At 36.4% G+C, this 11,400-nt stretch overlaps 1 protein-coding gene across 2 annotated transcripts in view; it reads right to left on the bottom strand.

Moving 5' to 3' along the window:
- Nucleotides 1-1,196: 1,196 nt before the first annotated feature.
- The window catches only part of LOC127161582 (NACHT, LRR and PYD domains-containing protein 12-like), a 28,216-nt gene continuing 18,012 nt past the window's right edge, over nt 1,197-11,400 (bottom strand). For both annotated transcript variants that reach the window (XM_051104326.1, XM_051104327.1), the window contains 6 exons: nt 11,092-11,265; nt 10,324-10,497; nt 4,231-4,407; nt 3,292-3,465; nt 2,349-2,523; nt 1,197-2,063 (listed from right to left, as the gene is read on the bottom strand). In XM_051104326.1, the coding sequence (XP_050960283.1) occupies nt 1,986-2,063; nt 2,349-2,523; nt 3,292-3,465; nt 4,231-4,407; nt 10,324-10,497; nt 11,092-11,265 (952 nt within the window). In that variant the 3' untranslated portion in view covers nt 1,197-1,985. The remainder of the gene's footprint in view (nt 2,064-2,348; nt 2,524-3,291; nt 3,466-4,230; nt 4,408-10,323; nt 10,498-11,091; nt 11,266-11,400) is intronic.

The following is an 11,400-nucleotide window of genomic DNA, read 5'->3' as shown; positions in this document are numbered from 1 at the left end:
CTGCGCCCTCATTCACTCGTGACACAGTCCAACAGTTCAGTATAGGAGCACTCGACACAACGTCGGAGTGAATGACAGAGAAGGAACGTCTCAGTTATGTATGGTAACCATCGTTCCCTGATGGAAGAAAGGAAGATATTGTGTCCTTCATGCCACAGTTCCAGACTGCCTCTGAGTGGGTTGAGACGTTCTCGACTCCTCAGAACAGAACAAGTGAGCAGATGCCATGCTGGCCTATTTATTCAGACAGACTGCAAATTCTGCACACACAATTTCATTTGCCTTTTCTCAATGATGCCAGAGGTGTTTGGGCTTCCAAGAGTGACGCCTAGTGTAGTACACTCGACACAACGTCTCAGTTCCCTCCATAAGGGAACAAGGGTTACCATACGTAACCGAGACGTTTTGCTGGTTCTTTCTCTCCCTCTCTTGTCCCACCCTTTCTTTTACAGAATTGGATCCTTCCAGAGTGATCTCCAGATCTGATTGATGCTAATGGGACCAGGGAGAGGCAATAAAAGGATCAGCAGTACCTGAAGAGGGAGCTCTGCTCAACGTGTGATTTCCTTTTGTTTTATTGCACATGTGCTATTGTGTGTTTGCTACAGTGTGTTGTTACTCTTAGCTTGCCTATTGATTTTAATTCTGGAGTAAACTAATTCTTTAAGCTATTAGGGGTAACTAATTATCTTACTTTAAAACTGATTTGAAACCCATGTGTATTGTGTTTGCTAGACAAACAGCTTGACTTGAATGAACCAAGTTGAAGATGCCTTACTATTAGAGGAGTGCGGTCAAACCAATGAATGGGCTTAAACCATATATAAAAAAAAAAAATAAAAAAATATCAAGTATCCAGAAATCAATGAGTCATCGCAAATAACATTTCCAGATGTGGTTTTCTTCCTTATGTTTTGTGTGAACACTTGCAGCTAATAGGAACCCAGTGTCTATAATATACAGTAAATCTATACTGTAAATTATAAAGCCACATTTTAAGTTGTGTATTTTTATTTATTTTAATATATATATGAATATATATATATATATATATATATATATATATATATATCATATTTGATTATGAAAGTAAATAATGACAATGTTTTGTATTTGACATGTGCCAAATACAAAATCACTTGGACAAACAAACATATGTACTTATAATCATACAAACATATATACTAATAACCATCATTACAAGTCAATTCTCATAACTCCTGTATATATATTCATGTGCCTGTGAGCATTTGTGTATGTCATTGTATCTAGTTGTGGGGAACGTAGTATACAAATCAAAGAGCATCTAACAATTGATGACAGATATAACTAGTACAATAATAACAACAATAATAATAATAATAATAACAATAATGAGGATTTAATTAAGATTGGGAAGTGTGGACCTGTTGGTGTTGTTGTAATTGATACAATCTTTATTAGAAGCGTGAAGTCACTTTCAATAAGGTGATTTATTCTATTTTGATCGCTACTGTAGACCAAAGTGTTCACATCCGAACTCTAAACTTCTGTGAATCTGTGATTATCTAAATGTTTGTAACACTGAAACATCTTTACAAAAGTCTTTTGTATCATTTCTTACGCATTAACTGTTCTCTCTGGTCAGCGGCAGCACAAATGTAGATTTGAATGTTACAGTGTGATTCAAGGCTTTAACAGGCATATAGCTGAATCTTGTCATTTAGGAACAATGTTGTGTCATTGAATCTGTTTGTGATCTGGCTATTTATTTAAATATCAAAAAGCATCAAACGAGGGCTTCAAAGCTGTGTTTAGTGGAATGAACACATAAGGTAAGCGGTAATCTACCACAGCAAGCTGCGCAAACTTCTTTTTTATTGCAGACAGATGGATTTCTAGTACTTGGAGAACCAATTGTGAAGTGAATAGTCCATCTTCAAAAAAAGATAAGGGGCTTTAGGGAAAACATCACAGGGCTTAGGTGGCGACGAGAGATAACAGGGCTAATTTATTAACCGTTCCCAACTGCAAAATTCATTTTCATCTGAGGAATCTGGACTGACGTCTAAATACTGAGAGTCCTACAATAAAACACACAGACAGTCACATATGAGCATGAGACATTACTGCTGTCACATCACATCAGCAGATCCATTTCAGAAAACAGACAGAGATATGAATGAACAACTGATCATAGATTAATAACAGTAAACAGTAAATGATCATCCTTATCATTCACACTTAGAAACACAGTTTAAAGTACAGAGAATAAAGTAAAGCTAAATTATCCTTTTTTCTCCAATTACATATGAGGTCTATTGTTACACTTTGGCCATTTTAAAGTATTTAAATAAAAATATACTCACAATATATACTGTCTGCAGTTTATAATGTGGATCATCTCTCAGATCAACTAACTTCACTCCTGATTTTCGTAGTTTATTCCCAGTCAGATTCAGTTGTTTCAGGTGTGAGGGGTTTGATCTCAGAGCTGAAGTCAGAGCAGCACAACCTTCATCTGTGACACCACAATCCCTCAACCTGTAGAGAACAATGACACAATGTGAATTGTAGTTGAAGTGTCTGTAGTTTGTTATTGACTCGGGTCTCAGAGCAGGAGAGGAGATATAATGACAAGCATTGCCACATACTGATGCTGATAGAATGAGATTTATGCATGCTGATATTCAGTGGTGCTGTTTGAAACCGTCATGTGCTTCAGAATTGAACAGACACACAGAGCTGAATGTGAGATATTGTTTCATAGTGATATAAGGACTGATCTCTCTGGAGAAACAGTCATTTGAACCTCTAATAAACACCTACAGGACGACATTTGCTTCACAGGACCAATGTGTTCCCCATTGTATCTCATTTATTTACTCTTGTGATCAAACACATCGTGTCCTGTTTGGCAGCTTATAAACTGAAATCACCAAATCACACATATGAACGTTCAGGTTAAATCTTTATGACATCTGTGAGAACACTGCGAGATCATTGGATTTCAGAAAAAGTTGAAAATAAGAGGAAAATAAACTCTTACAGAGATGGGCAGGTGAAGAAGAATTAATCAAACTAGCAGAAGCAACTGAAGCTCCAGTAAATGTTTGGTGGATCAAAAACTGAAGCAGCAGCTCATGTGATGTGATGAAGATAAATGAAATGAATTTCATCTTCAGTCCTCATTTTTGCTGAGAGTTAGTGTTTACTGAACATTTATTTTACAAGCTTCAGTATTAGAACTGACATTAAATAACACATCTTACTGAGGACAAAGACATCAGACTATCGGAGAGATGATCTTACCGCAGTATCTCCAGTTTACAGTGAAGATCCTCCAGTCCAGCACAGAGATGCTTCACACCCAAATCTCCTATTTTATTGACAGCCAGATCCAGTTGTCTCAGGTGTGAGGGGTTTGATCTCAGAGCTGAAGCCAGAGCAGCACAACCTTTATCTGTGACGCCACAATCCTTCAACCTGTACAGAACAATGACAATGTGAATTCTAGTTGAAGTGTCTGTAGTTTGTTATTGACTCTGGTCTCAGAGCAGGAGAGGAGATATAATGACAAGCATTGCCACAAACTGCTGCTGACAGAATGAGATTTATGCATGTTGATGCTCAGTGGTGCTGTTTGAAACGGTCATGTGCTTCAGGACTGATCAGATACACAAACTGAATGTAAGATATTGTTTCATAGTGATATCAGGACGCATCTGTCTGGAGAAACAGTTGCTTGAACCTCTAATAAACACCTACAGGAGGACATTTGCATCAAAGGAGACGCATGCTCCTTATTACATCTCATTTATTAACTTTTGTGATCAAACACATCATTGTGTCCTGTTTGGCAGCTTATAAACTGAAATCACCAAATCACATCTGAACATTCAGGTTAAATCTTTATGACATTTGTGAGAACACAACAAGCTCATGGGATTTTAGAACAAGTGGAAAATAAGAGGAAAATAAACTCTTACACAGAGATGGGCAGGTAAAGGAGTATTAATCAAACTAGCAGAAGCAACTGAAGCTCCAGTAAAGGTTTGGTGGATCAAAAACAGGAGAAGCAGCTCATGAGAGGTGAAGATGATGAATGAAATGAACTTTATCTTCAGTCCTCATTTTTGCTGAGAGTTAGTATTACTGAACATTTATTTTACAAGCTTTAGTCTTAGAATTGACATTAAATAACATCTTACTGAGGACAAAGACATCAGACTATCAGAGAGATGATCTTACCGCAGTGTATCCAGTTTACAGTTTACAGGATCCTTCAGTATAGCAGAGAGCAGTGTGAGTCCAGCATCTCCTATTTTATTCTCAGCCAGATCCAGGTGTCTCAGGTGTGAGGGGTTTGATCTCAGAGCTGAAGCCAGAGCAGCACAACCTTCATCTGTGATGCCACAATCCCTCAACCTGTAGAGAACAATGACACTCTTCACTCTCTCAGATCAGTTTAGCAGTGAATTCATTATTAAAGAGAAAGTAGAAATCAATGCATGATGGATCACTGGACATAGACTTAAAATCTAAAAAAAAAAAAAAAAAAAAAAAAAAAAAAAATTATCTAAAGTCTCATTTAAGAAAGACAAATTTGTATATATATATATATATATATATATATATATATATATATATATATATATATATATATATATATATATATATATATATATATATATACACACACACACACACACACACACACATACATACATATATTGAAATATACTTAATTCAACTGATAGACAAGGTGAAAAACTGCAACATGTAACGTAGTATATACTTGAGTTTCAGTTCAGTTTTGTGACAGGAAGGAAACTCAAATGGCAGACATTCTATTTGTTTTTGTTTTTTTTTGTTTATTTGTTTAAGTTGATTTTGCTGGCATGAGGAAAGTTGAAGTAATCGCGCCTGCGCACACAAACACAAAACATATCAGTTCCAGGCTTCTAGCATTGTTAACTTGACAGCGCAGTTGGTACTTTATCAAAATAAAACACAGTGAACCAAACATAAGTGTGCCCGCCTCACTGTGTCACCGTTAGAACGCGACTGAAGTACAAAGTCTATAATTTACCAAATAAAAAATTGTTTAGCATTTAGATGCATCGCAAATGTGGAAATATTATGGAATATTTGGATTGTTGCCGAATGAGAGAAGTAGGATACAACAGCACAAAGCTCCATTTTGCAGACAGCTGAGTGTGCAAGCCATTACTGCGAGCGCCCTTTTCTGGATCAAGGGTAAATTGGCTGCATTCGTTGTAAGGCCTGATGCACCGAACCGAGATGCCTGTACCGTGATGGTTCGGTACGAATACATGTATCGTTACACCCTTAATATGTATATATATGTATTAATATGTATTAATATGTATGCAGTAGTGGTGTTTGTGTGTGTGTGTCTCCTCCATCACCCAAGGACAGCAAAACCTGAGATCACCTACAGGTGCATCTCAATAAATAAGAATGTCGTGGAAAAGTTAATTTATTTCAGTAATTCAACTCGTATTGTGAAACTCGTGTATTAAATACATTCAATGCACACAGACTGAAGTAGTTTAAGTCTTTGGTTCTTTTAATTGTGATGATTTTGGCTCACATTTAACAAAACCCACTAATTCACTCAACCAACTTTTGGTGCTTTTGGCAGTGTAGGCAGGTGCCAAATCCTGGTGGAAAATGAAATCAGCATCTTAAAAAAGCTGGTCAGCAGAAAGAAGCATGAAGTTCTCTAAAATGTATTGGTAAACGGGTGCAGTGACTTTGATTTTCAAAAAACACAGTGGACCAACACCAGCAGATGACATTGCACCCCAAATTATCACAGACTGTGGAAACTTAACACTGGACTTCAAGCAACTTGGGCTATGAGCTTCTCCACCCTTCCTCCAGACTCTAGGACCTTGGTTCCAAATAAAATACAAAACTTGCTCTCATCTGAAAAGAGGACTTTGGACCATTGGGGGCTTGGGACCACCTTCCACTCAACTTTCTGTTAACATGCTTGGATACAGCACTCTGTGAACAGCCAGCTTTATTGGCGATGAATGTTTGTGGCTTACCCTCCTTGTGAAGGATGTCAATGATTGTCTTCTGGACAACTGTCAGATCAGCAGTCTTCCCCATGATTGTGTAGCCTAGTGAACTAAACTGAGAGACCATTTTGAAGGCTCAGGAAACCTTTGCAGGTGTTTTGAGTTGATTAGCTGATCGGCATGTCACCTTATTCTAATTTGTTGAGATAGTAAATTGGTGGGTTTTTGTTAAATGTGAGCCAAAATCAAAACAATTAAAAGAACCAAAGACTTACACTACTTCAGTCTGTGTGCATTAAATTTAATACACAAGTTTCACAATTTGAGTTGAATTACTGAAATAAATGAACTTTTCCACAACATTCTAATTTATTGAGATGCACCTGTATAGTGTGAGATTTTATTTATACTTAGTTCAAACTGTGGCAGATAGTACTTAGACCTCAATATATTGCAGTGCTTTACAAAAGAGTGTGCAATAAATTCTTTGCATATGATTCTATTCATTATAAACAGATGCTGCCTTATAGTGTCCTTACTTGTGTCTTTTCCTAAAGCCACCCCTACACCTACTTATATTTATACTGAAGCTGCTGATCAGTGAAGGTGTTCTTGAAAGTGCAGGAATAGAGTCACTGTTTTGAGTTTGGGAACAATATGAGATGCATGTGGTTGATTCACCAGCCCATCTGATCAACGTGAGGACAACACATACAATTTCTGTTAAATACCTGTTCTATTTGTGTAAATTATTATATACATAATACATTATATTTAAAATTTTTAAAGGGATTATGACATGAGAAATCAAATTTACCTTGATCTTTTGACAAATAAGTGGTCTTTGTACCAATAAAACATCCTGCGAGTTTCATAGCTTAAATGTCCTCCTCATTATAAACAAAGCATTTATTTAAATAAGCTCCAAAAATGGGTTGTTTGATGCATCTGGTTAGGGTTAGCTTTAACAGCCCATTAGAGCTAACAGCTTGTTTTCGTCTCAGTACACACTTTAGAAGGATCCAAGCGTCAGGAACAAGTGGATGTTTTATTTTAATGGCATCCTGGATCGTGTCTGAAGATTGTGTGTGTTTTTGGAGGTTTTCATAACACGGTTTGTAAATTATAGTTTTATATGGACAATGTTTTCAAAACACTCACGTGCAGTAGTGCAGTTTCCTATGCAATGACATTAGCCAATCATAGCAGTGGCCATATACTGACAAGCCTTAAAGGAACAGCCCTCTTAAAACAGATCATTTCAGAAAAAGGGTCAGAATGAGAGTTGAAAATAGTTGTTTTTTTTCACATATGCATTTGTTTTTTGTAGAAAATAACTCATTGACATTAGAAGTGAACATCAAGAAACAAAATAATTGTAAATATAATAAAATAATAAAATTATTTAAAGATGTTATGACCCCTTTAAATATTTTCGTAATTTGTCTTTAAAATAAATGCCTCTCTGAGCTAATATGCAATGGGGAAAAAGGGACAAGCTCCTTACTCTCCCACGTATCTGACTGGTTTCTTTAGTAATTTTAACTGCTAACAGTCAAGCCTTTGGTAACAAGCTATTAGTACTTAGTGTAAACTGACAATTCATTTAAAGGTTTTAATAATACAAAAACAGGTTTAACACAAACAAAGAAGTCCACACATGCACAAAAAAAAACCAAAACAATTTTTTACTTCATGTCTAGACTTGATTGACGTATATCTTGTCCAATCACAAGTAAGTGTAGCATCTGGACCAATCAGACATACATTAATTGTTACATTTAACAAATAGTCTTTAAATCCAACAAGCCAGCTATATGCTGGAGCTTTGGAGACAACCCCCCAAAGCAACTAACACCCCAAAAGGGCTCAATTGGCAGGACGACTATCTGATAAGAGGTTTTATTGCCCAGAGGAATGCACATCTGCCCATGCTACATTTGCCCATAGGAAAAACACAATGCCTACAGAAATAGACTCTTTCCTATTCATTCTCAGACAAACCTTTCTTTGACATTCCTATCACACATAGCCCAGGTCATTGTGTACAGTATTACTGCATTGTATTTTAATTTTGTCTGTTGTATTTGTATTTATCTTTCTACTGTTTTATGCATGTGTTATGATAGAAGACTAGTCATATAACCCACCTATGCCATGTTTGGTCTCTTTGAATTTGTATTTTGATGATCTAAAAGATGGTGTAAATTAGATGTTGATACCTATGCAACATATTAGTGTTTTAAGACACTTTAGTAGTTTTGCATCAACACCCAATCGAATTACATATGCAAAGTACCATGCTCACAGACAAAGAGTCGTAAACTTTCCCTCCAAAGGTAAAAGTTACCATTGGTTCATGGACCTCCTGGAGGCGCAGCCTCCAGAGAGTTTAAAGGCATCAAACGATTGATCGCCTCCCTTTCTCTTCACTGTCTTCTTCGTCTGCAACGTCTTCTGATTGCTGCCCGTGTGGAGGAACCCACGGGGAGCCTGAGCCGGCACAGGGCCCGACAGGCCCCAACATACAGAGCTGTGGCTCTCGACCGCAAAGAGCCACACATTTTCACTCAACCCTGGAATTCATCTTCATGACCCGCCTCAGTCAGTCAGTGATTCTTCTAGAATCTACGAGGATGAGGAGGATGAGCTAGAACTCATCAGGACTTCCCTAAGTGTGCGCCAGGCCTTGCAGCCTTGTCTTTCCATTCCCCAAAGATCACAGGACTTCAGCTGATTAGTTAGATCAGTTATGTGTTAGTCCTTCGTTAATAAAACTCTTGTGCACAAATTACATGAGTGTTGATTCCAATTCTGCCTTGCAAATTAATGTCCCTTTACGATTCCGATTCGAGCTACACGCTCTAATGCAATGGTACTTTAAGAAAGTTATTTTCTGTGGCCAAGAAAATATAATTTCTTAGAGTGGATATAAAGATTATACTGAATGTTCGCTGGGCGAACAGATTAGTTGATGGAAAATTAATTCTGCTACAGTTACTACTGGCAGCTGATATAAATAATTGTAATTAATCATAATTAATTGTAATTATTTATATACATTTCCCTTTGAGCTAAATCGCGACATAAGTATTCCATTCACAAATATTACCAAAGTCCCTTTAAGGTAAGTAATCTCATAGATATTTCTTATGCTCAAATAGTAGGGGTGTAAAGATTCACTCATTTTCTCAATGCATCAATTACAAAACCTGGCGATGCATATATATATATATATATATATTATATATATATATAGATCTTGAAACATAAATTTTTGAATCGTGAATCGCTGATTTCGGCCAGTAATTTAAAACACTAAGAATCGAATGAATCACGATTTCTATATCGATTCAATGCTTTAAAACATATACACATTAAATTTAGTATACGCACTAAATTAAGAATTTAGGGAAAGCATTTAAATAATCATGTGAATACACTTAAAGAATGCAGAATTGAATAATGAACTAAAATCACATCTAATGTTATTGTGAATCATCTCGAAGCGAATTGTGCATGTCCTAATTACGCTTCTCAGAACATTAACTGTTTCTATAGCAACTGAAGCTTCTAACAATATCTGCAGTGACACAATAACTTTACCAATTAGTGACTGGCTCTTTTGTTGAGAATCTGGGACTATTTCACCATATTGCATGTTGCACATTCTCTCATTAATAAGTAGTAGTAGTAGTCTCTGTATATTTTTGGATTTGGTCAATTTTGGTAATTCTAAAAAAAATGTTTTTTAGAATTGTGATTTGTTAAGTATCTATGATGTGCAAAACACCTACAGGACATTTGCTTCACGGGAGCTACATGTTCCCCATTACATCTAATTTATTAACTTTTCTTTTCATTGTGTCATTTTGGCAGCTTATAAACTAAAATCACCAAATCACATACAAGTATCTGACCATTCAGGTTAAATCTTTATGACATCTGTGAGAACACAATGAGCTTCATGGGATTTCAGAAAAAGTGGAAAATAAAAGGAAAATAACCTCTTACACAGAGATGGGCAGGTGAAGAAGTGTTAATCAAACTAGCAGATGCAACTGAAACTACATTAAATGATTGGTGAGTCAAAAACAGTAACAGCAGCTCATGAGATGTGATGAAGATGAATGAAATTAACTTTATCTTCAGTGATCAGAGTCATTTTTGCTGAGATTTAGTGTGTATCCTGAACATTTATTTTACAATGAACGATTAGAATCTTAGAATTTACATTGAAGGGCACATCTTACTGAGGACAAAGACATGAGACTATCAGAGATGATCTTACCGCAGTATCTCCAGTTTACAGTGAGGATTCTTCAGTCCAGCACAAAGATGCTTCAAACCCAAATCTTCTAGTTTATTCTCAGTCAGATCCAGTTCTGTCAGGTGTGAGGGGTTTGATCTCAGAGCTGAAGTCAGAGCATCACAACCTTTATCTGTGATGCCACAATCACTCAACCTGTAGAGAACAATGACACACTCTTCACTCTCTCAGATCAGATCAGTTTAGCAGTGAATCCATTCTTAAAAAGAAAGTACAAATCAATGTGTGATGGATCACTGGACTGAGATTTAAAATGTCAAAGAGCAAAAAACAAAGAAAAAAAAAACATCATAAATCATCCGAAGTCTCATTACCAATATACATCCAGTTTTCACTTAACTGTTTATGTTGCACATCCCAATCACATTTATTTTCTCATTCATGCATGTTTCTTTGTTACTCTTATATCTGGTATATATAACTACTGTGTAACCCAGGTATATTTTCATACCTCGCAATAAACCATAAAGCAAAATCTTTAAGGATAGGTAAGAATATATACAGTCACAGCGCCTAGTTCCAACTAAAGCTCCAGAAAATGTTTGGTGGCCAAAAACAGGAGCAGCAGGTCATGTGATATGAAAATGAATGAAATTAATCTTCAGTCATCAGAGACATTTGTTCCAAGATTTAGTGTGTTTACTGAATATTTATATTACAAGCTTTAGTATAAAAGCTTAGAATTTACATTGAAGGACAAAGACATGAGACTATCAGAGATGATCTTACCACAGTATCTCCAGTTTACAGTGAGGATCCTCCAGCACAGCAAATAGCATCCTGATTCCAGAATCTCCTAATTTATTCCAAGACAGATTCAGTTGTCTCAGGTGTGAGGGGTTTGATCTCAGAGCTGAAGTCAAAGCAGCACAACCTTCATCTGTGATGCCACAATCACTCAACCTGTAGAGAACAATGACACACTCTTCACTCTCTCAGATCAGATCAGTTTAACAGTGAATCCATTAGTACAAAATAAAGTACAAACGTAAAACACAAATCGATGTTTGAGGGATCATTGGACTGAGATCTAAAATG

Source organism: Labeo rohita, unplaced genomic scaffold, assembly GCF_022985175.1.
Source record: "Labeo rohita strain BAU-BD-2019 unplaced genomic scaffold, IGBB_LRoh.1.0 scaffold_675, whole genome shotgun sequence".
Lineage (NCBI taxonomy): Eukaryota > Metazoa > Chordata > Actinopteri > Cypriniformes > Cyprinidae > Labeo > Labeo rohita.
This window is presented reverse-complemented; position numbering and strand designations above follow the sequence as displayed.